At 54.2% G+C, this 27,917-nt stretch overlaps 2 protein-coding genes across 23 annotated transcripts in view; both read right to left on the bottom strand.

Annotated features, from left to right (window-relative positions):
- SCAP (SREBF chaperone) overlaps positions 1-4,429 on the bottom strand; it is a 70,966-nt gene extending 66,537 nt beyond the window's left edge. For all 15 annotated transcript variants that reach the window (XM_075144425.1, XM_075144424.1, XM_075144423.1 and 12 more), the window contains exon 1: positions 2,885-4,429. The gene's annotated coding sequence lies outside the window, so the exon portion shown is untranslated. The remainder of the gene's footprint in view (positions 1-2,884) is intronic.
- A 2,607-nt stretch (positions 4,430-7,036) lies between these two features.
- ELP6 (elongator acetyltransferase complex subunit 6) lies at positions 7,037-27,752 on the bottom strand. 8 transcript variants are annotated; one of them, XM_075144426.1, is made up of 8 exons: positions 27,370-27,459; positions 26,661-26,714; positions 22,553-22,631; positions 20,883-20,953; positions 12,463-12,593; positions 10,495-10,687; positions 8,975-9,121; positions 7,037-8,359 (listed from the first exon to the last, which is right to left on the bottom strand). In XM_075144426.1, exons 1-8 carry the CDS (start codon positions 27,421-27,423, stop codon positions 8,231-8,233), a joined length of 858 nt encoding a protein of 285 aa, XP_075000527.1. In that variant the 5' UTR covers positions 27,424-27,459; the 3' UTR covers positions 7,037-8,230. The 8 variants fall into 8 exon arrangements, with proteins under 8 accessions (XP_075000527.1, XP_075000528.1, XP_075000529.1 ...); XM_075144427.1 differs by lacking the exon at positions 27,370-27,459 and adding an exon at positions 26,849-27,202 and having other exon boundaries at positions 12,463-12,585; XM_075144428.1 differs by lacking the exon at positions 26,661-26,714 and having other exon boundaries at positions 27,370-27,752.
- Positions 27,753-27,917: the final 165 nt, after the last annotated feature.

Raw genomic sequence — 27,917 nt, forward strand, 5'->3', positions numbered from 1 at the left:
AAACCAACTATTATTCCCATAGCATCTTTATCACAACGGTTCATAGAAGATTAATTCAGTTTTTAAGCAAAGAAATGCAACCCTCCTCCCCTCCTCATTCACCACCACTCTCTCGCTGCAGCTGAAACTCACTCTTTTACTGGCAGGAGCCTTAGAATTTTATTTTCTTCGCAAGGGAACCCAGTTACACAGAAAAGACACTGGCTATTCTGAAACACCGGGACTGTGCCTTCACCTGAGGACACAAATTACAAGATTCACTTGAAGACAACCACCTTGAAGTCCCTGCTCCTCCACGTTCTGTTTGATATTTTGGTTGTGAGAAGTAATAGCTTACAGACATTGAAACAGAGGGCTGAGCGATTACAGAACTGCCTCGTGTTCCTTATGACCTTTCTCTCTCACCCTTTAACGCACCGTGTAAGTTTTGAAGGAATTATAACACAAGATATTACAGCTAACGAATGCTTGTAAAGCTCAGCCTACATCTACCTCCGGTCCCATTCTATACTCAAGACCAAGTTCCTTGGGCCAAGCGCCATCGGCTCCTCCTTGCTCGTACAGCAGCCGGCTCAGAGGAGCAGGGCTCCGCGCTGCCACAGCATGCTGTAAAATGTCTGTTGTAAAGTGGGAGAAGCTGCCTGCAGCTCCCTGGAAGGACAGTCAAGGGAGGTGTGTCAACTCCACGAGCACGGCACAGAAAGTCGGTCACAGTGAGACTAGAAAAGAGGATTCCCAGGTCATAAGATCCACTGAAATTGCTGTGCTGCTGCTACTCCCCTTCCACTCATGACTTACTACGTTCCACTATAGACGGATAAAACTATTTTTGTTCGTCAGGCTGTACCTGTTCTCTTTTTTTAAACTCCTTGCTCATCAGAGAGGGAAAAAAAACATGACTTTTCTATGCATAATTATATGAACTGACGACAGACAAGCCTAGCAACCCACTGAATAAAAATAACATTGAATAACTCAACAGCTGTCTTCAGAGAGCGCTTGACAAATTCATTCATCGCTGAGATTCTGACACTTAAAAAACTATTTCAATGCTCCTGAGACAAAACCTGATTCTTCTTTGCTCTTTTGTCATGTTATATTTGAATCATGTTTGGAAAAATAAACAGCACTGTATCAAGTTAAGCTTTGTAACTGAAAATACCAAGCAGAATTGTTTTGCTGGAAGGACTTGGGGGCTAACAGCACAGCTCTCTACATGTCACACAGTCAGTGAAAATCCCAGGGTGTTTTCCTTTCTTCGGAATTCAAGTCAGCTAATCTCCTTTCTGCATTACACAACAGCTCGTGTAATCCTAAATTTATCACACTAGTATGCTGTCATAACAGTTACAGGTTTCACAAAGAGTGAGATCATGCCTCATCTTTTCCCCTCTCATGAAAGGAAACTTAAATTTGTCTTTCAACAATCCTGAAAAATAAGCGGACATTTCATTCAGGAAATTTTGGCATTAAGGCAGTAGTCCTTTGCTTAGGATTCTCCCAAATACAAAACTCACAACTACACCACTTCAGGATTCAAACAGTTCCTTGCTCATTATATTAGAAAATAATCTAAAAATGCCCCTTTGGTCTCATAGAAAGAAGTTGATTCCTTAATTTTAACCAAACTTCAAGGACTAGGGTGATTAGCCAGAGCAAAAGATACTTGCAGCACTGTGCTATTATCACAGAGCGAAGTCCCTGTAACATGAAAGTAGCAGAATAGTTCTGGTTCTGAAGTGGTCGGCAACTACCGATGTGCCGAGCAAACCTATCGAGCAGAGGAGCTTACTCCACATTTCAGTCATTCCCTTTACGTACGCACTCTTCCTTTTCTATAAACTATATTCTTCTGATTCTGCAGCAGAGATGATTAACTCTTTCCTTCATCTCATCCTCCTTATGGTTTAGTCCCATCCCACCGTCTTTCACCCACCAGCCCCACCAAAACTTTCCACACTCCTCTTTCAGACACGTTTCCTCATGCTTTCCTCCCCTTCCTCCCTGCTCCCTGCTCTCCTCCAGCACAGCAATACCTCAGGCTGATTGACTCCCGGTTTCCTAAGCAGTAAATGCTCTCTGTTTTGATCCCAATTCCTTCCAAATCCTCCTGCAGGCAGAGCAGTCGCTACTCCAGACCCTCAGCAGATCCTCTGCACAAGTACCCAACCCCAACCTTCCCTCCCTGCCCACAAACACCACTTGCTTCTTCATCCTCAGGTGCCAAGAGGGTAAGGCAGTCCCTTCTTCTGCGTATCTCAGGAAAGCACAGCCCCTTGCTCTTTGCAAACGAGAAAATTAATCTTTAGTCTTTTTGCTAACACCCACACTCTGGCGAATTATTAGAAAACACAATCATAAAATAAATTGCAATCCGCACAACCCCCAAGAAGACATTCACCACCCTCTGCAGCCAAATCCCCAAATCCAACAGGCACCTGAAGCACCACCGGTTGCGGGGGGAGGGGAAAGGACCCAGCGGGCCCCTCCGCACCCACCAGCCTCCTTTGTGCACCCCAAATTCCCCCCCACCGACACCACGAGGGGTGGGGAGCCCCCTCACCACCACCACCCCGCTTGAGGAGCCTCCCCGGGGCTTCCCGCCGGGGAGAGGCCTAAAGGCCGCGGCTCCCTCAGGGGAAGGGAGGCTGCGAGCGACCGTTAAACGGCCCCCTTAAAAAAGGGGGGGGGGTGGCGGCGGCGGCGCGCGCCCTCCTCTCACACACACACACACACACGCACGCACGCGCGTGGCCCCGCGCGTGCGTGTGTGTGAGGGGAAGCCGCGCGCTCAGGCCCGGCGGGAACCGCGCTGAGGAGGAAGGGGGGGGAGGAATATTTCGGTATCTATCGGGGACCGATCGCACTCGCCGGTGCCTCTCACCTCACCGACGGGGAAGCGGCTCCTCCTCACCTCCGACCTTTGACCTCTTCGCGGCAGTGAGTCCGTTTTGTTGGTTATTTTTTAATTTTTTTTTTTAAATTTATCTTGGGTTTTTGGTTTGTTTTAACTCCTTTCCTGACCTTAAACCTTTCCGCTCGGCCCGTCGTTCCCGCTCCGGTTTACCCACCCCCTCCCGCCCTCCCCCCGTTGCCGCCGCCGCCGGGCCCCACACGCGCGCGCGCAGCGCCGAACGCCGGCCACGCCTCCCGCCGCCGCCGGCGTGGTCACGCCCACCACCACCCTAACCACGCCCCCGCATGCAGAACCACGCCTCCGTCGGTATAACCACGCCTTTTCCTCCGTAACCGAGCCCCTTGACCGCCAGCCCGCGCCCCTAGCGCTTTGGACACGCCCCCTCCGAACGTCAGGCCACGCCCCCGGCGGGGCAGGCGCCGCCACTCACGTGGGAGGGCGGGAGCGGCTCGGTGGCGGCGGGAGCACGTGGAGCGGGGATGGGGGGGCGGGGTCAGACCGGGAGCCGGGGGGCACGGTGGGGACGGCAGGGCCAGGGGAGGGGAGTCCTGGGGCACAGAGGGGATCGCGGGAGAGGGGGCGGACCGGGCAGCGGCCGCTCTGGGGTTCAGGGGGGAGAGCGGATCCGCACCGTGCACCGGGGAATGGTGGGGCTGGGCGGGGTCGGGCGCTGGGAGCCCTGCGGCAGAGGGTGGGCGCGGAGGCTGAGCGGGGAGGACTGGGCACCAGGAGCTCTGGGGCACCGGGGGGAGAGTGGACCTGGAGGGAGGACCTTGCACCGGTAGCCCTGGGGCTCAACACGGGGCGCAGAGGCGAACCGGATACCCAGAGCTCCAGGGAACAGGGGTGGGCCAGACACCGGGAGCCCTGGGCACACAGCTTGGGCTGGGTCGGGAGGGCTGCTCCCCTGGAAGGAGAGCGAGAGCCCTGTGGAGCAGCAGGGCGAGGGGTAAGGAAGTGCCCAGGGGAAGGGGTAGGTGGTACCCAGGGACCAAGGGATCTTTTTCCCCCAGGAATGCCCATGCTGTTCCTGCCAGCACGGCCCTGGCATGGGGTGGGATGCCAAGCAGCCTGGGCACAGGGCGCCCGCAGAGTCAGGGCTTACCCTGTGGCACCAGAGCAAAGTCATTCACGTCTTTTCCCCCTGGTGCCAGAGGAAGCCATGGGCAGGCCAAGGTCTGCAGCAAAGGATGCAGCAGCTCCGGTGCCGGCAGCAGCGGAGGGAGACAGTGAAAGGCAGCCAAGCTGCCACGGCCCGGCAGTAACTCCCGACAGAGCTCCCAGCTGCCAAGCATCACTCCTGAAATCCCAGGGGAACCCTGCGTGGAAAGAACCAGTGTCAGAAAAGATCTTGGTAGGAAACCAGAGCGAGAGGCAGGGAAGGAGCAAAGGAAAAGAGCAGAAGTAGGAGAGCGGAAAGGCAGCCCCTGCTCATTCATCTCCTGGGGCTGAGCATCTCCACATCCAGCCCCGCAGCATGCTCAGGACCCCAGGGTTTGGTGACGTCCCATGCAATGCACAAAAAGTTTCCCTTAAGCCTCGTTTCTGAAGTCGTGGTGTACCTGGCCAGGAGCGGGCGCACTGGAGGTGCTTCGGGCTGTCGTACCCAAAATACCGGCCTTTTGCAGAGCCTTTCTTGCAGCCATTGGGCTCTTACGCTTTCTGACAGTCTCCGCTGCTGGCAGCCCTGCCCTGCATCTGACCCCCTCCCAGGGGACCTGCACCCCTGTCCCATCAGTCCCAGCCTTGGTGGCCCTTTCCCTGGTTGCTGCCTGGCCAAGGCCCGGGGCTGCTCCCACCAAGGCCGAGGGAACGAAGACAAGAGAGAGAGCGAACCTCGGGCCAAGTCCCACCTGCTTTATCGGTCGAGACGTGGTGTTGCACAAGCTCTGGCTCGCAAGCAAAGAGCTGTGCGTAGCGGTGGCCCCGAGCACCCAGGTGTTGGCCGACCCTGCACAAGGCCGCCCTGTTCTGCCATCAATCGCATCCCTCCTAATCTCCGCTTTCTGCGCTGCCTTCCAGCAGCGTCAGCTCCAGAGCAAGGTCTCGGTTCAGTCATGGCCATGCAATGTGGCCTTGGCCTTGGCCAGATCGGCCTCCAGCGTTCGCATCCTGATGGCAGATGGGATTTCCTCCAGGGATGGAGGAAACGCTGGGCTTGGTCCTCGCCGTGAACCAGGAGCCACCACAGGTTTCCCCTCCCTTTCTCCAGGAGGCATCTCCCCGATGCTGCCTGTCCGAGCCCTCACCGCCGCAATCGCCACTGGTTATCAGTGCAACAAAAGCCTGTGGTCACTGGGGCATGCCGAAATACTGGGCTGAAGCCACTGCTGTTGGGAAACAGCGTGCAGGCAGCACCGTTGCACAGTGCAGGTAAGAGCAGCTGGTTCAGAAGGGCCTTGGATCCCAGGGAAATGTCCCCCTGCACGGGGACGTCGGGGTGCTGCTCCCCGCGTGGTGCCCGGCCTGCACACCCTGGGGACACGCTGGCTCTGAGCCCAGGGCAGCCTCTGGTTTCTTGTTGGATGCAGGCATCGGTCGAGCACAGAAAGAACCGGGCAAAAGCCACCAGCAGTGTCACACAGTCACCCTGCTGGTTTTGGAGGAAGGAGGCAGAGCCTTGGAGCAGGGATGTTTTGGGAAGGGGAAGCTAATCATACAGGTATTACTTCAATTACACACCACTACATGCCCATTACAGGTGCATTTTAAGCAGCCATAGTGCCTGCAGCGACCGCTCCCCAAGACCTACTGGTCATCTCGTCCTCCCTTTGCAGATTGTCACCAGGCATTGTCCCCCAGGCACTGCCACCGTGCTGGGCCGGCAGCAGCGGCACTGGGCTCTGCTGCTTGCACAGCTGGTGGCCGAGAAATGCATTCTACCCCAGCAAGGCACAGCAGGCACCAGCCTGAGGGTTCGTGTGACATGGGAGGAGACCGAACCACCAGCCTGCCTCTGCCAGGGCAGGGTTCGGTGCTTTGCACCCACCAGCAGCGGTACCAGGGCCGGGCCAGGCACCAGCAGCTACCACGAACCTTCCCAAGGAGCCCCAGGCTCTGTGCACAGCCCGGGGGCACTTGGGACCCCAAGCCATGGCAGCGTCCCCAGCTCTGCCTCCACACAGAGGTTGGACGGGGCTTTGGGCACAGTAAGCTCGGGATCCAGCTGCTTCCTAGCTGGCTACCAGGCTGGCACACCACATTCAGGATTCAGCCGCCTGCCTGGGCTCTGCACACAGGCAGCTCAGGGCTCATCCACCACAGATAATTTGGGCCCGTGACACTCTGGGGCTTGGGTCGGGTCCAGCAGGCACTACCTGAGCCTGGAAGTTGGGAGGTTGGGCTGGAGACACGGCTCGGCGCTGTCCTTGGCAGCACGGAGAGACCCATGGGTTATGTTCCGATATAGCAGGGACGAGTGATCCTACAGCACACGCGCGGCCTCGTTCCCCCTCCTGGGTTCCTCGGCACTTGCCACCATCCCCAGAGCCTGCCCAGTCTCCCTGGGCTGCTGTCAATAAGCAGCCACAGCCTCCAAGCGTGCCAGGGCTCCTCAAACTCAAGCCAAAGGGGACCGTTCCCAAACCGGCGGCAGGACGGGTCACTGAGCCATGCAGCACTTCTGCATGGAAAAAGCAGGAACGCGTCCCACTGCCGGAGTTGTTACCCTGGCTCTGGAGCTGCAAAGGACCTGGCAGGTCGCTCTCGTCTCTCACAAGCGTGCGGGATGTTATTTATCTCCCACTACACCCAGAGCATCTACCAGGAGAGCTCCAGGTCTGAGCTCTGCTCCTGGACTGCCCTCGCCTCCCTGGGGAGGGAGGGGGACCCAAAACCGTCTCCTCACCCAGGCTCGGGAGGTGCCCATTTCTCTCCCTCTGCCAAACCGCAGGGGAGCGGTTCCCATAGAGATCCATGGTTACTTAATGCCTGTACTTTATCTAATTAAAATTAGTGATTATTAGCCCCCATTAATGCTTCAATACAGGCAGGTCATATAAGGGCTAGTAATGATTTGTGAGCGGGAGGCAGTGGCTGAGACAGAGGCTCGTGTACAAGTGTCTGTCCGTCGCCCAAAGCCAAGGACGAGCTTGGGAAGCCGCACGCTAAACAGACACATACAGGCACAGGGGTTTTATGTGAAAAGAGGGAAAATAACAAAACAAAGCAAGGGATCAACCAAGCAAGGCAGCCTTTAGGTCTTACTGCAGCAAGGTGAAGGACTATACATGTAGCTATAGATTTTTTTAATTCTGTGGAAGTTGGGAGCTGAGCACATCTCCTGTGCCAGGGCTGGGAGAAAGGTAAGAATTGCAACACGCTCCCAGACCATCCCTGCTTCCACCCGCTCTGTGTCATCTGGTTAAACGCCAGCGGGAGGGTGGGGTGATCCCTCCACGCAGCAGCGCCTGGCACTGCCATGCCGTAACACACCGGAAAAGGTGAGGCATGCCCAGCCCTCGGGGCATCCCCCCTGCTTGTATTTACACGCTCTAAGGGCCATTCTTGCAAGTTTTTGCTCTTTGTCTTGGCCTGCATATGTTGGGAACGGGGTGGGAGGACAAAGGGATGCAGCAGGCTCCGGGCAGGCTAATCCCCTCGTTGGCATGCAGTTCAACACGCCTGGGTCAGTTTGCTGCACGGCTCCTGGAAGGCGCTGGTGACGCAGCCAGGCTGCGTGGCACTGTAGTATGGTTACATGGGAAAGCTGCTGAATCGTGTAAATGTTTAATTAAAATAATATGGGAATCGTTATAACGTTTTGATAAATTGATTTTTAGAACAAGAAAGGAACGGATGGTCATGAACCAGTAGGCATGAACTTGAGATAAATGAAGTGTCTTTCAAACTGTAAAAATTGTGCCAAGTTCCCCAAAGATCATGTCCTAAGTTAACCTCTCCTAATTATAATACGAAAACCACACCTCCACTGCTGAAACCTCCCCCTACCACATTAATCCCCTTACCCACTGAACATGCGTAGTTAATGTTGAGAATGACAAAGCAAAATGGTAATCAGAAAATTATAATAACCAATCTGTTTGTAGAAGGGGCGGTAAGTAGCCGATTTTAAGATATTAAGTAAGGACTTGGTTTGTATTTTGGCGTGCTAGCTTTGTGGAGTTATCGCCTAGCACCCATCTCTGCACAGACATGGAATAAACAAATACCCCGGCTGTGTGTGTGAGATCGGCTCATTGCACACCAGGTAACGAACCCCACTTGAGGGACAACAGCACGTCCAGTCTAGAGGTACCAGCCTCCCCGGCCTCGCGCCGCGTTGCTCTCACAGCGCTGCACGGTATCGCAGCATCACAGGACTGCAGCTGACAGCCCTCTAGCGAAAAAGGTGACGTTCTTGTCCTGGATCTTGTACTGGTAGATCTGGACGAGATCCTGCTCCGCCGTCAGCTCCAAGGACGCTCTCCTAATTATTTTAATCTGCAAAGGGAAAGGAACAGGAATAGCATCCCTTTGGCTGCTCCAGTCACAGCATCCTCACCCCCCCCGCCTCTTGTTGGCCTGCAGGGAAGGGAGATCACTGATTAGAAAACCATCACGCAGCTGCCTGTAACCAGTCCCCTTGGGGGCAGCCCCTGACGAGGGACCACGCAGTAACCAGGCCCCAGCGACCCAGCTGCCCTCCCAGCCCTGAAGAGATCACACAAGCCAGGCTGAGATCCACCAACAGGATAGTTTGGGGAAGCCTCCCAGGAACTAGATTATTTTTCCCATCTTGGGGCGGGAGACAGCCTGCTCGGTAGCTGCTGTATAAACCCTTTGCAGCTTCCAGAGGCGGGCAGTGCCCAGGTGGCAGGATGTCCCTGAATATCCCCGCAGAAGCGGAGTCACAGCCGTAAGAGCCCGTGTGCTCCAGCAGATCCTGGTGACCGCAGCGAGGCTGCTCGTTAGTCCTTAACCATGCTGCAGACCAGGCTGGTCCTAGGCCACCTCCTGCGGGGCAGATGGAGCATGTCTCGCCTGCCCTTGGGCCTGCAGGCAGTGTTGTATGTGACATTAACATGTGCCACCTTCCCGTGCTCTCCCGTGCATCACCTGCCCGTGAACGTCCTTGCAGAAGCCGGTCGCCAGCCCCTCGACCCACAGGATCAGGTCACTGTGATGACACAGGGAGTTCACAACCAGTTCGTTTTCCTCGTCTTCTGAATCCTCGTTGCTGTGAACCAGCACCACGATGTTTCCCTGGAACGAGAGCACCAGGCAGCGGTGAGCCCCTGGCCGATTCCTAATCCGCTCAGGGTAAGGAAGGGGAGATAGCAACGGGAGCTTGCACAAAAGCCCTGCTAACTAAGCTACTGAGACATCCCCCGGCACGGCAGCTGATTCTGAGCTAAAGTCCGTTGGGAAAATAAACAGCAGATACATGTATGAAACTCTGAAACAGCTTGCTGTATATATATTGTGTATACATATACACATACACACATATATATGTAATACGCAGCCTAAAAATACATCAAGCCTTTGTTACAAGACAGCTGTCTAGTTAAACCAGTCTGTCAGGCCACGCAAATGGCAACTCTCTGGATGAATTCAGACCAGCTAAATAAAGACGAACAGCCGCAGCCAGAGCTGTGATGCTCGAACCTTCACAGCTCTCACAAGAAGCAAAGAGCTCCCCAACGCAACACCAACTCTATTAAAAATACATCCCAAGAGTCTCTGCCTCAGCCCACGCAGGTCACCAAGGACTTAAAATAACACGAAATTCCCAATCAATTAAAGCTTCAGAACATCTTAGACAGAAATAGAAACGTGTTACCATGATTTTTTTTTTTTAGCTGTTTTAGAGGTAAATATTCTCAGCAAGCAGAACATCCCTTGTCAGCATTTACAGCACAAACACCCTGGCACCATATGAAGTGCAGGATAACAAAACCTGACACCGTCTACTTTATTTCTCACTCAAGCAGAGAGAGAAGTGGCCAGGGTGAGGGACGCTGCAACGTAAATAGCAACGGATGGATGTGACTGTAACGATTTTTGGCTGCAACACTCTCAGAAGTTAGCACGTCGCTGGGGAGATCTTTGTAGAAGTGCTGCATTGTCACACGCCCTTAGAAACCAGCCGGTGCAACACAGAGCAACGCTGAAGATCGGTGGAAGCAGAGACTCGCGTCCCCTCCAAGCGGACCTTCATCTCTGCCCCCTGCGAGACTCATCGGCCCCTCACTACCTTCATAACCCGTGTCCTTCCCCGCCCTCCCACACGCACACAAACATGGGTGTGAGTAGAGATCTCTGGAGACCCAGGAGCTCTAAGAAACAATATTTTACACCTCGAATCCCTGCTCACACGTCAGGGACAGAGAGAGCCCTTCTCTGGGCAGCACCTCCTGGGAAACCAGTTGCAAAGGACCCTACACAGGTACTCCAGGGACTAACACAACTCCCTGAGAGTGGCCCTACAGCAATGATTTGAATTTCTTGGATGGCCAAAGCCGCCTAAAACCTCATCATGCGTAAGTGGAAAAAAGAAAAGAAAGCCAAGCTTTGCTCCAGAGGCTCTTTTATACACGTAGCGTACAGGACGCTGCATGCGGAGGGAACAGTACCTTCAGCTGGGAGCACACCGTGACTCTGCAGTAGTGGATGAAGTCCAGCACCGCCACCGGCGTGGCACCCAGGCTGAGCAGGACGCTAAGGTCGTCCACCAGCAGCACGGGGCCCTTCCAGGATTCGCTGCCGGCGGGAGTCACGGACGTCCGGACAAAGTCAAACAAGGCTTTGAGGTTGGAAGCGCTCTCACTGGAAGAGAAGGAGGAGGTCTCAAGGGGCTTGGCCCACGCGCGTGCCCCTCCTCACCCACTGACCCAACACAGGGAACGCCAGCCTGCGCCATCCCTGCTGTCCCCACTGCTGTGACAGTCACCAGGTCCTACACTTCCCTACAGTCACTGCTCCTTCGCTCGCCTGTGTGCAGTGAAACCCTCGTGCTCTGCTCCAGGGATCATAGAATCAGAGAATAGTTTGGGTTGGAAGGGACCTTTCAAGGTCATCTAGTCCAACCCCAAGACATCTCCAACCAGATCAGGTTGCTCAGAGCCCCGTCCAACCTGACCTGGAATGTTCCCAGGGATGGGGCATCTACCACCTCTCTGGGCAACCTGTGCCAGGGTTTCACCACCCTCACAGTAAAGAATTTCTTCCTTATTTCTAGTCTGAATCTCCCCTCTTTTAGTTTAAAACCATTCCCCCTTGTCCTGTCACAACAGGCCCTGCTAAAAAGTCTGTCCCCATCTTTCTCATAAGCCCCCTTTAAGTACTGAAAGGCCGCAATAAGGTCTCCCCGGAGCCTTCTCTTCTCCAGGCTGAACAACCCCAACTCTCTCAGCCTGTCCTCACAGCAGAGCTGTTCCATCCCCCTGATCATTTCTGTGGCCTCCTCTGGACCCGCTCCAACAGGTCCATGTCTGTCCTGTGCTGGGGACCCCCGAGCTGGACGCAGCACTGCAGGGGGGTCTCACCAGAGCAAAGCAGAGGGGCAGAATCCCCTCCCTCGCCCTGCCGGCCACGCTGCTGGTGATGCAGCCCAGGACACGGTTGGCCTTCTGGGCTGCGAGCACACATTGCTGGCTCATGTCCAGCTTTTCTTCCACCAGCACCCCCAAGTCCTTCTCGGCAGGGCTGCTCTCCATCCCTTCATCCCCTGCCTGTGCCGATACCGGGGGTTGCCCCCACCCAGGGACAGGACCTTGTACTTGGCCTTGTTGAACCTCATGAGGTTCACATGGACCCACTTCTCGAGCTCACCCAGTGCTTGATCCTGCTGCACTCCATTGACACCCACTCACCCAGACCCAAAGGGCTGCACGGTCCCACGGCACAGGGGTCTGCGGGGTTTCAGCGCCTGCCCTGGGTCTCACCAAAGGCCCATCTAGCCCAGCAGGAGTGAAACAGCGGAGAGCCGGGAGCGTACAGGAACAGGGCAAGTGCACGGCCGTCCGTGCTCAGAGGCTGCCTGACCCAGAGATGGTATCTTCCAATTTAACAGCCCTCAGTGGATTTTTTTCCATCAAATCATCAAGGGCATGGAGAAAGTGAAGTGGGAATAAAAAGGAAAGCCAGCATGGTTAAAGCAGCACTGTTCTCTTGGATGAGAATAAAACTCATAATAATAAAAAAAAGGAAGAAAACTGCTTAGATGGAGTTTTATTTGACACAAACATGTTAAGTGCTGAAATAAATTTCCTCTAGCCCTATAACATGCTTGGCAATGAGGATGGGGGCAGAAATTGCCCTGAAATGCTGGAGAAGGGGGGCAGAATCCCTCTCTGAGCAGCAGGGAGAGACAGGGCAGGAGAAGCACAGCAATGTGCACGGCGCTGGTGTTGCCCTTCACTTCGGTGTCCAGCTACCGAGTCCTTGGCCCCGGAGGGAAGCGCAACGGGAGCTGGGTCTCAGCTGTGGACTTCACTGCTGCTCTCGGGGTTGGCTGCAGCGGCGGGAGACACGAGGGGGGAAGCGCTCCGTGCGGGGGGCCCTGCTGAGCCCCAGCAGAACCACCAACTGGTCAGGTTTACCTTATAAACTGGAGAGGACTGGGCTGTCCTGACTGCTTCTCCTTCTCTCCAAACAAGAGGTCAAGGCAGGACTTGAGGCCTTCCAAGAAGACAAGCTGTCCCCGTTCTTTGGCAGCTGTCAGACTGACTCCCTCGAGAGAGTAAAACATTATGTTACGGAGCAAACAGCTTTGGAGGAATGGTGCAAACAGAACCACGCGGATCCACAGCCAATTTTTATCAGGTCTTATCTAAATGTGCTAATAAAGTCAATGCCTCAGTGACTCCTACACAGGGGATGAAAGAGGCGGTTCTGTCACACACGCTGGTAGACACATTTGCTTTCCTGTATTTTGCCAGGAGGAAAAAAAAACACTGATATGGGGAGCTTAAACGTCCTGGAATTGCTCCTGGGAAGACAACAGCATCATTGCATGGGAGAAAAACAGCTTCTTATCCAGATGCAGGGAGCGGATGGGTACAGACTTCTCCACCCTGCCCCAAGGACCCTGCTGTGAGCAATTTCTTCGCCCTCCCTTCTTGGGTGGCAAAAGCTTTTGGTTTTCACTATCTCCAAATCATCGCTGTGGCAACAACGATTCCCCGGCACAACCCACGCATCTGAGCGAGGCACGGCCGGGACCTGGAGAAGGCCGTGGGCTGGGCACCCCGACGCTTGCACAACACCCAGGAGAGAGCAGCATGGCCGGGGCTCCCATGGGAAGCAGCCTCAGCCCTGACTCCCCTTCGGAGAAGGGGGAGGGACTGTGACAAACTGTCTGGGGCCGAGACTCAAACTCAAGCCGAGATTTCCAGCTCTCTGCCCTGCTTCACGATGAGGCTGACCCCAAGAGCCACATCCTGGGCACGTCCAGCCCCAAAGGAGAAAGCCCTGGCAGAGTTGCAGCAGACATGCAGAAGACCCCAGCTGGAGATCTAGTTCATGAACTCCTGTCTCACCCTCCTTTCTTTCATCAGCAAAGGTTACTTTTGCCAACCATTCTATAGCTCCTCAGCTTACTGGTAACTGCATCAGTCCACCTTTCAGGAGAAAATTTAGTACCCGTTAGTGACATGATCATACAAAGATCTCTCATGCACACTATCTTCAAACCTTGGCCAAACTGTGCATTTCCTGGCAGGAAAAAGCGCAAATTTGCTCAGCTCTCCAGTGTGGGTTGCTTCCCACATTTCACAACGGGGCTGTAATTTCTTAAAATGGAACCAAGGAGCATGAACGCCAAGATTCGCAGCGTCTCGGCAGCCTGGAAATAGGGCTGTTGTGCAACGCAGCAGGTAGGTGGACAAGATGGCGAGACAGACGGTTTACAAAGCGTTCAGGAAGGTTTAGCTCAATGCAGTATTGCTTGACAGGCAGAACTGGTGAACCAGAGGCCAGGAACCTGAAACAAGGATCCTGAGAAAGCAGTTGCCGTATCCCCCGAGAGAAGACATCCCTTTGGGATGCTGCGAGATTTTGCACCCTCCAAAGAGGGTGGCTGAGGACTGCTCAGGAACGGAGGCGAGTCCTAGGGCAGGAGCCCTTACCTTAAGCCGGGACTGGCTTCTGCCTGAACTCTGGAAGAGGCACACACCAGCAGTGCTGGTGCTTTTGACCAGGAACTTTTCAAGCATCACAGAAAATACAGATTTTTACTTATTTCCTAAGCAATCGGGCTGGGAGCTGCAGGACACTTGAGCAGAGAGTCTGTTTGAGTCGCTCAGCAAGGGGAAGGCTCATAGCAGCTCTTTCCCCAGGACTTTGAGCACTGAACAGAGCCCCGTGCCTGGCACTGTCCCAACACCTTCTTTTGAAAAGATCCTGGAGGTTTTCCAAGCATTTCCCAGTCCTCACGACACCCTGAGAGCCACCGCGCTCCTTTTGCTCACACGCGAGGGGGAGATGCAGCAAAGCGATATGTCCACTTCTGCCTCCTGCTTTCTACCCTTTCTTTTCACCTGCTCAACCTTCCTGTTCTTCTGACATGAAAATGTAAGTGCCAACATTTCACACCTCCCTTCTCTTTTATTTATTAAAAAAAAAAAGATAAAAAAAAGTAAAGCCACATCTTAAGCATATGATCAATGAGACAATCCCAACAAGGGCCCAGCGGCTTTGTGAGCGTGGCATTTCCACAGGAGGACCTCCAGAGAGAAGGTCTGGGTAGATAAGGCAGAGGTCCTTGCCAGGAAGATTAACCCTGAGCTCCTGCAAGGCTTATCAGTTGCCACACGTTCAGTGCTAATGAGAGGCAAGACAGATTTCCACTGCTTTTCCTCCCAGCTGAAATGCGAGGGGGAGAGATCCATTCATCAGGGCTGCTGCCAGAAAACGCTGTCTACGGCAGTTAGAAAACAGTGGATCAGAGGCAACGTCCTCCATCGTGGCCAGGCAATACAAGCATCTTCGAGTCGTAGAGGCTAGTCCAGGGAAAAGGCCATCTGACATATGCCCACCTCAGATCCAGTTTTTAAATCAGTCCTGACCTTGCCCTTCTTTTTCCTGGTCTTCCACACGTGCTCCTGGGAGGAAATCGGTCCCACCTGCCACGGGGAGGAGAGCTCGGCAAGGCACCAGCCAGCATTTTTGGACATACCCCTTTTGTTTTCAAGCACCCTCTTGATAAATAGCAAGTGTTGCAGCACACTCTTGCCTCATCTAACCCACACCGTCTGCTCTCTTATCCCCTTCTCCCAGGCAAGCCAGGAGCAGCAATTCCCACGAAAGAGACTCTTACAGAGCGCGGGGCCCTTCGCTCTCCCTGCCATACCTCCCGCCGGCCCCGAGCCCAGCAGAGGCTGATGTGGGCTGCAGGCGGAGGGATTCGGCTTTTGCAGGTGATATTTGCTCACTAAAACGGTGCCAGAAAGCAGGGCAGGAATGGAGCGCTAAGGGAAGCTTCTCATGCAACTGCAAGCACACACCATGGAAAAATTTCTAGCCAAGGACAGAAGAACCTTTATGCAGCCAGCCAGGAGCAGGGAACGGCTGGCAAATACCTGACGTGCCATAAAGCAGGGCTGGGTTGCATGATAGTCTCACAAACCTCATCCCCTGGTGAATTTTTGGAGTCCACAGGACTCGGCACTTGCTGAAATGCTTTGCTACAGCAGTGGGTAAATTCACTATTAACGTCAATAATTCCGAAATGGATTTTAACTTTGTTTCAGCCATTTCTTCCTGCATACGCAAACTCTCTGTACTTCAGATCAGCAAGAAAACAGAGTCCCCTCTTTAAAACACCCAGCAGCTTAGTGGTGTTACACCAGGGCCTGCCCGGATAACAGAGAGAAGGGCCACAGCATAAGAAGGCGGCAGGCAGGGGCAGTGGGCTTGTGGGTCAGACCAGGAATTCAATCCCCTCCATGCCACGACGTTCCTGGGTGGACCCGGCAAGCCCAGTCTCATTTTCCAGCTGGAGAACCAGGTCCCAGGGAGACAGCGTTGGATGGAGACCTGGACTCACCCTACTTTGCCACAGAAAACCTCTGCTTGTCTCCCAGCTAGCAGCCCGCCTGAGGTAACCTCTGGAAGCAGCACAGGAAGCACCAGGACAGCTCGGAGATGGTGGAAAAAGTGCTCAAAATGGCCAACGGCACCCGCCTGACTGCCACAGCCACCACCCCCCTCCCTGCTGCAGAGCCACAGTGCTGCAGAGCACCCAACCAGCGTCCGCACCAGCCCTGAAAGCTTTCACTATCTCACAGCACCACGCTCCATTATCGCCAGGAGCACATAGACATTATCTCTGGCAATCTGTCATTTATCGATCAAGCCCAGAAACGCTTCTGAAACAGCAGCTTGGCGTGACTGGGGCTGCGAGCTCCACAACAAAGCACAGTCGTTCTCATCCATCCGGGATGCTGCCAGCCAGGCAGCACGGCAGCCCACCGGCCTGCCAGCAGTGATGTCCCTTCAAACCAGAACCGCCGCTCGCCGCTGGCCATTTCATAAGGGAAAGCAAAATATTTGCAGGAGCGAACTAGTAATGGAGCGTGCGAGGCAGCGGTCATTAACTCAAACAGCGAACGCAGCCGCGGTACAAAGTGTGACGATCTGTGATCAGGCAACCGGCCAAGGTCTCTTCTCTAGTACAACCACCTGCAGGGGAAAGCAGAGGTGACCAGGCGATGTCCTGTGGTCTGTGATCTCAGCGCTGTGGCAGGGGACAGGGGAGCAGGCAAGAGGGAGACCAAATGGGGACAAATGTGTTTTTCTTTTAAAACAAAACAAACATTGTACAAATGAGGGTGGGAACACCAATCTGGCAAGCTGCCCTGGTGCCATTAGTCTTGCTACGGCCCAGCACGTTCTCTGCAAGGTCATGACAAATAACATTAACTGTCCCTTAAAATTAAGTGCAGATCCTCAGGAAAAAAACGGGATTTGCAGAAAAGGAGAAGTGTGAAGCCAGTATTGCAGAGCCAGCACAGGCACAAAAATCCAGGGAAGCTTTTTCCTGCAAGTAAAAATACATCACTGCATTTAGCTAACACATAAGGAACTGGTTCTGGACGGGTAAGACCTGGCAACACTGTGGGAAAGCAGCACGTACGGTAAGCATTACTTCAACTATGTATAAATATTCAGTGTATCACCAAAATCAGGTGCTACAAGGACCAGATCCACCAAACATCGCTGTAAAGACTGTATAATACGACCCCAGCTCCAGCACCCTTCCTCCGAGACCACCCCGTTCCCAGCAGAAACAGGAGCATCACTAAGTTACGAAGCTCTTCCAACTGCAGTCTTTCGTAAGTGCATAATCTTCTGCTAGGAATGATTACGCATGGGAGATTTAACCTGTGGATGGGATAACGTAACGCAGGTGGCTGCCCACGGGCCAGATTCCTCCAAGCAGTTCCCGGAGGAACTACAGCCTGACCCCCTACAACCCTTCTGGGCAACAGAGAGAGCCAGGCAGCTGGTCTTGAGCTCGCCACCGAGGAAGAGGAGATGGGAAGGGAGCAGCCGGTCCTTTGGTGGAGCATGCAGCTCTCCCAACCGCAGCATGACACAGCTCAGGGTACTGCCTGAAATCGGGGTTTGCGGCAGCCATGTGAATGACACCCCAGCTGGGCTCCAGTAGAGATCTGCAGCAGCAAATTCCTAAGCAAGTCTAAGAATGGAACTACCCTGCCAAAAACCATCTTTACTGAGCCTGATGTATTCATTTAGGCAAAGAAAGATTAAAGCAAAGACGAGATCTTACGGAAACTCAGACAGACATAATGTTACGACCTCCAACTCCTCAGAGCTTAGGAAGAATTCACAACAACCGACCGCACGGGCACCTGTGAAGCTGTAATGTACGACTGACTCAGACTTGAAACCAACAGGACAGGGACAGCTCACCGCTGCGGGCAAATGTAATCGCTTCTCTGAACTCCCCTGGGCAAACTGTATTGTTCTTCTTATCACCTCCCTTCATGTCAGTAACCTTTTTGTTGAAGCATCAGACAGCAAATCATTTCGATTTGCATTGCACGTGCGCTCCAGCTAATCCTCATGTCCTCTCCCGTCTCAGCCTCTCCCACGAGGGAGATGACAACACCTATTAAAAGTACACGCACAAGCTGTGCACTGGGAAATTTCACCACGTTAGCAAACACACCAACAAACACGATTCTGCTTTTAGAGCAGGCAAGGATCCCATCTTTAACAGCTGAATCTCTTACCCTACACTACCTGTCCCACTTAGCCAGTTCCCCCCAAGATTTCCTCCCCTCTGCCATACGAAGGCCAGAACTATGCAGTGCTCGCAGAGGCTGGTTTGCTCAGCAGTGGGGAACTTGCTCTGCAGGGGAATCGCACGTTGAGTATCTGACAGAGTTAAACCTCCACGTGGAAATGCTTCATTTGCTCAGTCCATTTTATTTAACTTAGGTCTGGGCTCTCAGACTGTTGATCTCCTTTTAAAAGGTAAAAACTGAGTAGTAAATAAAATACAGTTGTTTAGCAAGCACCGAAACTCAACCCACATTTGCAGTGGGGAATACACCGTTATTGCAACACCTGGTTCAACACCTGAAAGTCTTTATAAGCAGCAGCACTGCTGGGATTTCCAGCAGAACCAGAGGAGGGAGGACCAATGCAAGCCCTCATCCCTGCGGCCATGGAAGGTCACCTGGTCTTCACAACAGGAGCATTTCACATCTGAGCATCGTACAAAAAGCTGAGAGATGCAGTTTAAAGCCAGAGCTCAGACTGATTTGCTGACACTGGGAATGACCCTGCCTACTTTAGAATCATAGAATCAGAATCACAGAACCGTTTAGGTTGGAAAAGACCTTTAAGATCATCGAGCCCAACTGTTAACCCAGCACTGCCAAGCCCACCACTAAACCATGTCCCTAAGCACCACATCTACACGTCTTTTAAATACCCCCGGGGATGGTGACTCCACCACTGCCCTGGGCAGCCTGTTCCAGTGCTTGACAACCCTTTGAGTGAAGAAATTGTTCCTAATGTCCAATCTAAACCTCCCCTGGCGCAACTTGAGGCCGTTTCCTCTCGTCCTATCGCTGTTCCTTGGGAGAAGAGACCGACCCCCACCTCGCTACAACCTCCTTTCAGGGAGTTGTGGAGAGCGATGAGGTCTCCCCTCACCTCCTCTTCTCCAGGCTGAACACCCCCAGTTCCCTCAGCCGCTCCCCATCAGACTTGTGCCCCAGGCCCTTCACCAGCTTCGTTGCCCCTCTCTGGACACGGTCCAGCACCTCCATGTCCTTCTTGTGGTGGGGGGCCCAAAACTGAACACAGGATTCGAGGTGCGGCCTCACCAGTGCCCAGTACAGGGGCACGATCACCTCCCTGCTCCTGCTGGCCACACCAGTTCTGATACAGGCCAGGATGCCGTTGGCCTTCTTGGCCACCTGGGCACACGGCCGGCTCATGTTCAGCCGCTGTCGACCAGCACCCCCAGGTCCTTTTCCTCCGGGCACTTTCCAGCCACTCTTCCCCAAGCCTGCAGCGTTGCCTGGGGTTGTTGTGGCCGAAGTGCAGGACCCGGCACTTGGCCTTGTTGAACCTCATACATTGGCCTCGGCCATCGACCCAGCCTGTCCAGGTCCCTCTGCAGAGCCTTCCTGCCCTCCAGCAGATCAACACTCCCGCCCAGCTCGGTGTGGTCTGCGAACTTATAACTTATATATATGTGAAGAGAGGGTGTAAAGAGAACGGAGCCAGGCTCACCACCCAGTGAACGCCCAGTGACAGGACACGAGGCAATGGGCACAAGCTGAAACACAGGAGATTCTGCTTATACATAAGAAAATACTTTTTTACTTTAAGGTTGTTAACAATAGGAGCAGGTATCCCAGAGAAGTGGTGGAGGCTCCATCCTTGGAGATACTCGGAAGCCATCTGGACACGGCCCTGAGCCACCTGCTGTGGCTGACCCTGCTCCGAGCAGGTTTAGCCTAGCCGATCTCCAGAGCTGCCTTCCAGCCTCAACTGTCTGTCATTCTGTCTCTGTGCTTTTTAGTCTGCCTATGAAGTTTATAAAGGAGCTGTGCAATGCAAAATGATTTAGGACAATTGTGAGCACTCTCACCAGCTCCCTCAGTACCCTTGGGTGGATCCCATCTGGCCCCACGGACTTGCGTGTGTCTAAGTGGTGTAGCAGGTCACTAACCATTTCCCTTTGGATCATTGGGGCTTCATTCTGCTCCCTGTCCCTGTCTTCCAGCGCAGCGGTCTGGGTACCTGGAGGACAACTGGTCTTACTATTAAAGACTGAGGCAAAGAAGGCATACCCCAGCCTTTTCCTCATCCGTTGTCTCTATGTTTGTTTCTCCATTTCCTCATTTCAGGGTACACATAATCCTTGCCTGACTCACCATGAGAAGGAAATCCGTAAGAACGTGCTCAGCGCTTGTGGCTCCTCAGAGGCCTCAGACTGATGGCTTGGCCCAGAGGCCAAAAGAGGCATACGGGTGTCCTGAATTTACAGGTGGTTCGGCCCAAAGGACTTCATCCCAACGTAACCGCAGGACAGAGGATAAAGTCACCTCAGGACCTCCTGTGCCGTACAGCCAGTGCATCCTGCAGGCGTACAGAGAGGCCCTAGGGACATAGATACCACGGCATTTTTCTCTCCAGAGCACGAATGAAACTACATCTACCAGTCTGGGCTTGTCTGGGGAATGCTGATCTCCAGAAAACATTTCTAAGCACAAAGAAAGCAAGCCCCTCTCCGGGGCAGAGCCTGTTGGGGCCCTTGCAGTCAGCCTCGTAGCCAGTTTTTTGCCCTATATCACAAACCTTCTACAACGAGAAGTGCTCTCCATCCCCTGCTGCAGGAGCACCAATCCCGACTGTCCCCGTCAAGATCTGGAAACATTTGCTCACATGCAATCCCTGTTCCCCGTTCTCATTCCTTTCCACCCAACAGAAACCACCTGGACCTGTAATTACTAACCTACGCCAAGAGACTTACCAGCTTCTGCGCGACGATGTTATAGTGACTGAAGGACTGGAGCAGGGCCACAAAGCAAACCTTACAGCCAGCTGGGTGAGAAGACAAAAAGACACGTTATCATTTCAATTTTGCAAGCTGCCATTATCAAAGCACATAAATCACAGCAGCCAGGCTACAAATCTGTCTGGAAAGGCCTTGAAGTGAGACAGCTCTAGGCAGCCCCTCACTTGCTCGTGGCTGGGCTTTCAATTTTCACCTTTCTATAGGATTTCCACATTAGGGAAAATGTCAGTCAGTTTAAAAAGAAAGGCAAAGAACAAGAAGAAGATGACAAAAAAAGTAGGAGGCCCCTTTTCTGTCTCATGCCATCCTGCCCTGGGATCTCCTGGCACTATTTACTGGTACTACTGCAAGGAGGCCAACGGCCGACCGTGACACGCACTACTGAAACCACTGACGTGCCAAAAATCCCCATTTTGGCTCTCAGAGGGCAAGTGACCTTGTCTGGAAAAACACAGAACAAGCAATTTTGACAAAGACACCTCACTAAAATGTGATTTTGGAAAACCCAGCACGTGACAACCTGCCCTCATGGTTTGGCTATGAACAAAAGCAGTGTATTTGTTCCTCCCTGCCAGAGAGCAGCACATGTTCCACTTGTTCAAGTGAAACAAGTCAGTGGCCCCAGTTGAGCCTTCACTGACCCCTCGGGAGCTCCCAAAGGTTTTGAGCACCAAGCGGGTACCTGGACAACATGGGGGTGCTACAAGACACAGGTACACCGGCACCCAGGTCCCGGGGTGGACGTGAGAGGGTGACAGCAAGCACACCTGCCCTGAGATGCGATCATAATCCCAAAGGGCTTCCTAACCTCAAGGGACGGTGAGACCTTTCTCAGGCAGATGGGCAGCTCCGTGCAGCAACTCCCAGGACAGTGCTGCAGGTCAGCACGTTAGCAGAGCCGTGCAGGGACTCGGGCAGACCCTGAGGCACTGCCTCGGCAGGGCTGTCCCTGTGAACTGCTCGCACTGTGAATAACCTGCTCTCCACGGGTTTTCCTGCAGTTCGACTCTGTTCAATTCAGTAAAACAAATTTTTAAAAATGAAGTAAAGCCATAGCTGAGGATGGCTTTTGCGGGGGGCAGGATGCTCTCAGCCCCGCCACTTGCACAGCACTCTGAGCTAAGTTTCAAGTCTGACAGGTACCAGATTCGCTGGGCTGGCTGCTTTGCCAGCGGAAAACTGGAGGAGCCCGTGAGTCCAGCGCCCGCTCTGCAGGTGAAACTGTTAGCAGAAAAGTAATTAGGCAACTTGCCAGGCTCTTTCTTTGTTTCTTTACTCACTACTAGCTTATCTATTTGTTAGTCGTTCCTGATATTTTTAATCACATTAGAAAACACCTAGCTCGTGAAGGAATTACAGTCAACACCTCACTGTCAGATGCCCATATGATTTACAACGTTCACTGCACTAATGATGAAACGAGGTGCACAAACTTTATGGGATATACCCAAGGATATAGAGCAAGCCCCAAGAACAAGTCAGGACTGGGCTTTGCGCTAATCCGAGGATGCCTCACACTCTGCAAAACCAGCCTCTGCTCACATAGAAACACCTAACGCTGAAGGCACCTCCAAGAAGCAGGCAAAGGCAAACCCTTGCCTTGGAGGGTCCTGCTGCTGACGTACCTCTGAGGTAGAAGGAGAGGAAATGGTGCACCAGGAAGCTGCCGTCTGTTCTGGTGTCTCGCAGCAGCGTGAATTTACCCTGAAAAAGAAGCAGCAAAATAACTTAACAGAGGAAAATGAGGGCACAAATTGCTCCCGGTTCCATCTTGGTAGACAAGATGTCTGCTCAGGCTAGGGGAAACTCTGCAGGTATTAGTCAGAGAAAGAAGCGGACAAGCAGCGCTCCAGCCACCCGTCCATTTACAAAGGGATGCCAGCGCTTCCTCCGGACACAGCCCACGGGGAGGCATCAGAAGAAGTTGAGTTCACTGCTTTCTGAAAGACGTGCCCACTAGCTAAAAGTCCTTGCGCTAGACTGAGACCCCAGCTGCACCCCCAAGCTCTGAGCCCACCAAGAGCCGCCTCCTCACACGGAAACACCCGGCTGCTGCAGAGGACACCAACGAGCAGCACTGCGCTTCCAGTGCGGCACATCCAGAGCACACACGTGTTCTTGCCCCTGGTGCTGGACGCCATCGTCATGGGTGGCTGTGAGCAATTTCAACCTCCCAGCTTTGTCCCCCTCTCCTCCAATTCAAAGTCATCTTCTTCCTACTCCAAGTGGCACAGATGACAGGGGGACAACAGCCACCCACTCTGTTCCCAATCCATTCTCTCACTGCCACCGCCAGCACACTTAAAATGGCAGCCCTGCTACAGCTGCTGCTTCTCCTGTCCCCGAACAGCCCTCCCGGCTCTCTGTTCCAGCTTACCTCAAACATGCCACACTGAGAGCAAAAAACCTTATCACCAAAATATGTGTACTGGAGCAGAGCTCTCTGCGCAAAGTATATACCTTGTTTTGATCACGCAGGAAATTAATTCCTAATTCATCAGTGCATGCTTGTTATCAGTACCAGTCTCATCAAGGCATTTGTTTCCATTACAACCTTAGTCAAAATGTTTCTTTAATCAATACAAATCATAGAAGGGCTGTTTTTAATCACAAAGAACTTATCAATGCATTTTTTTCAATCTATGAGAAGAAAAAAAAAAGCCCTCTGCAGCAACAAGCAATGTACCCACGGGCAATTCACAAGCCGTCTATCAGAGTTAACTCCCCGATGCCTAGAACATGTTATAAAGCGGTGCTAATGGAACGGCAAATACTGAACAGGTCTGCAGAGAATACAAAGCAGAAGCCAGGGTACAGAAGTGCTGCTCTGCCTCAACCAAAGAAAGCTCTTTCGCACCCAAAAAAATGGTTATGCCTCCGTGGCCACTACAATAACAGGAGGCACCACCCCGGTGAGCATCTCACCGAGATGCATCCTCCGTGGCTAAGCCTGGGTTCAAACAGCACAAGCTCAAATGTTCAGCGGTTTATCTTCTGCAGGACTCCATCCCCTTCGACTGCCCTCTTCCCCGCAATGGCCCCCTGCAACAGCAGGCTGAATGCCACCTCAGGTCCCCCCCCTCGCCTGCCACTCTGTCTCCTTTGCACATCCGCTGCGCAGAACACAGCAGGATATCATTCAGAGCATACGTTATTTCGCTTCTTCAAACCTGCCAGTTATCAACCCTTAAATCCTGCCAACCCTCGCTTCGCTGTCACACCGCAGCTGCTTAGATAGCTCTCAAAGCTCTTCATTTCTGACGCTTAGATGCCGAGCTAGCCAGGGGTGGCAATGCCCAAACTGTGCATCTCCAGAGGCAGCAGCTGCACCAAAGCACAGCTGGTGGAAGGAAGGAAGGCAACAGCTCCGGCAAACTCCAGCATCCTGCTTGTGGCCACAGAACTACCCCAAAGCCTTTACCAACTCCAGAGCAGAGGACACAAATACAGGAATCAGGGTTCTTCCAGTTGTGTCAACACAAGGAGGAAGGCATGCAAAGCCAGCAGGGATCTGCGAGGCTTTCCAAGGTCTGCAAACCCCTGCGGTCATGCTGTCTTCACGCAGGTCCATGCACCTCTTGCACCCATAACAGATGGCATATATCAAATCGTTTAGCAGTTGGCTGGAAGAAACCAGGTCCCTGGAGGTCCTGAGGGCAAGTGGCTTCCCCTTGCTGCCAGGCAGGAGGAATTCTCCTGCTGAGGAGCAGGTAAGTCCTGGCCCCACCACCAGGACTTTGTTTGCTGGCGTGCAAAAACTCCGCAGCCCCCGATTTGCCACCACAGATGCGTGGTCTGATTCTCTTCCCCCTTCTGCGCATCCATCTCAAGCCCAGAGAGACGCTGCTAGGGATGAAGCACTTCCAAAGGCAAGGCCTTCTTGTAGCACCTTCTCCATCTGCCTGCCCCAGCCCGTTCCCTCCACACTCTGCTTTCACACTCTTTCCACCTGCAGGCTACAAGGCAGAAGCTGCAGCTACTTGTTAGAAACTGCCAAAATCCCTTGGCAGGGCAGCAGCGGGTGTCACAAGCATTCAGCGGTGACATGTCAGATACACCCACACAGGCGGCAGCTTCATCCACCTACCAGCCCTGCAGTGAAGGCATTTGTCAGCACTTTGAAAACGGCACAAGCCAACCGTGGAGATGCAGAAATTGGGATGGCAGAGATGGAAAGAAGGGATTTGCAAAGGGCTCTTTAAGCACAGCGGGGCACCGATTTCCAGCCAGCCTTGGCCAGGTATCCCGGCACACCCCATGGGTCTTCCAAGGGGGAGAGCCCGGCTCCAGACCGCATGGCTTTCTGCAGCCATCGGTGACACTGAGCGGTGCAGAGCGGGACTTGCAAAACAAGAATCCTCATCATTTACCACCGGGTTAGTCCACATCACAGTGTATGAACTCAGTCTTCCACCTCCGGCCTCAGGGAACACCGCTCGTTCTGCAGCCAGCCATATTCTGGTGCTGCACTACTGCCAGACACCTCGAGGAAGAGGAATCTGGAGCGTGCGGCGGGAGGTCCGAGTCCCTGGCTGATGGGAGAGGAAGAGTCGACACAAATCCAAGGCAATTCCTCACACAGAGGAGCCTTTGGTTCAGCTCCTCTGCCGGGTCCTGCCTGGGCTGCCAAGTCAAAAGCCAGGATCTTGAGGCCAAATCTCCTTTTCATTTTGCTCTGCAGAATTTCCTATTCGCATCAAGGTGAGCCCTGTCTCAAAACCAGGCTTGCGGGTGCAAGCATCCCCGCTCGTCCCACAGCTCCACCATCAAACCCACCTTAGAGCACAGGCTCCGCTCTGCCAACACTCAAACTCCACCAAGGGCTCCTCGCTTAGCATTTCACGTGTGTTAAAAACCCAATCATCAATCCACAGGAACCACGGGGACTTGGGAATTTGCACAACCTCAGCTTATCATAGAATCACAGAATGGTTTGGGTTGGAAGGGACCCTTGTCCAACCCCCCTGCCGTGGGCAGGGACATCTTCAACCAGATCAGGTTGCTCAGAGCCCCGTCCAACCTGACCTGGAATGTTCCCAGAGATGGGGCATCTACCACCTCTCTGGGCAACCTGTGCCAGGGTTTCACCACCCTCAGCATAAAGAATTTCTGCCTTATATCTAGTGTAAATCTCCCCTCTTTTAGTTTAAAACCATTCCCCTTTGTCCTGTCGCAAAAGGCCCGCTGAAAAGTCTCTCCCCATCTTTCTTATAAGACCTTTTAAGTACTGAAAGGCTGCAATAAGGTCCCCCTGGAGCCTTCTCTTCTCCAGGCTGAACAACCCCAACTCTCTCAGCCTGTCCTCATAGAGGAGGTGTTCCAATCCCTCCCATTATTTTCATGGCCTCCTCTGGCCCCGCTCCAACAGGTCCATGTCTGTCCTGTGCTGAGGACCGCCGAGCTGGACGCAGCACTGCAGGGGGGGTCTCACCAGAGCAGAGCAGAGGGGCAGAATCCCCTCCCTCGCCCTGCTGGCCACGCTGCTGGTGATGCAGCCCAGGACACGGCTGGCCTTCTGGGCTGCGAGCGCACATTGCCGGCTCATAGCTTCAGTCTATCCTTTACAGACAGCGACACCACTACCACTGAGCCTTGGCCAACAACCTCTACCAGGTTTGCTTCAAGCCTCGAGGGCCTGACCTCTACCCAGCAGCACTCCCTCGGCTCTTCCCCGGCGTTTCTTCCCCAGCAGACCAGCCCTGCCCCGCTCCGGGCGGGCTGACAAGGAGTTACCTCACTGGCGTTTTCCAGCCCAGGGAGCAAGCTGCCCTGCTCACATGGTAAGCTCTACAAGGAGAGAAGGGGGGAAACTCAGACTTATGAAATAAATTATCACCCCAAACCCTCTTTTATTATCTAAGCTACTATCAGGAAAAACATGGAGTAATGTGTAACGCATGCATATTTTATTAACTTTTTACCTGAAGCGCTTCATGGCTCTTATACAGGGCGAGGGAGTTTAGTTAGAGTGATTTCATTAGTACAAAAACTGCAGGGATAAACTGAATTAATTTGGTGGCCCAAAGGAAGAGAAACCTCTAGAACACACCACAGGGCCCGGACGAGCGCTGGGTAGCGGCTTTTACCCCCAGTTTTGCTGTTATTCGCGACCACGCACAGACACGCCGGGGGCTGCGGGGACAGGGCCCGGCCCCTCCGTAGCAGCGGATACCGGAGCCACGGCCGTGAGGGGCGGCGGGGAGCCGGGGCCGGGCGAAGGAAAGGGCCTGGAGGCCGTTAACCACCGCCGGAGAGGCCGAGGCCGCCGCCATGTCGCGCTCCCGCCGCCAGCGCCTCACGCGGCCCCGCCCCTCCCAACATGCACCGTGCGGCTCCCGGCGGGCAGCGCTGCCCGGACTACAGCTCCCAGCATGCCCCGCGCGGAACCCCACAGCCGCCACGGCGGCCCCGCTCCCTCCCGCCCGCCCGTCCGCCCTCTCACTGTCTCCGGCCGCTGCGGGGAGGCGTCCAGCAGCTCGTTCAGCTCCGCGAACATGGCGGGCGGGCGGCCACCGCCGAAGTGACCCGGAGGCTTCCGGGCGAAGCGGGGGGAAGGCGGTGCGGCGGCGGTGCGGCCCCACGCATGCGCTGAGCGGAGCCGGAGGGCGCCGCCTGCTGGAGGGGCGGGGAGCCGCGGTGGGTCGCCTCAGCCCGCCGTTCCCGCTCCCCTCAGGGGCCGGGCCTCGGGGTTCGCCCGGGCTCGCCGTGCCTTAGCCGGTGCCCCGGGACGGGTCCCGGACGTCTCTGGGGACGTCTTCACCGCCGCCGCGGGCAGCCTGTGCTGCTGCGGCTGGGCGCAGCGCCGCGGCCTCCCCCGCCGGCCATGCTCCCCCTCGGGCAGCCCGGGGGGTGAGCAGTGTCGCCGGTCACCCTCACCCTGGTGACCACCAGCCCCCCAGGTGGGCTTCGGGTGGGCAGCCCCCAGCCCCTCCCGGTGCTTTGGGTTCATCCTGCTGCAGGACTTGGCCTTCCCCATGGTTGAGCTCCTGC

The sequence above is a fragment of the Calonectris borealis genome, chromosome 2 (genome assembly GCF_964195595.1).
Source record: "Calonectris borealis chromosome 2, bCalBor7.hap1.2, whole genome shotgun sequence".
Lineage (NCBI taxonomy): Eukaryota > Metazoa > Chordata > Aves > Procellariiformes > Procellariidae > Calonectris > Calonectris borealis.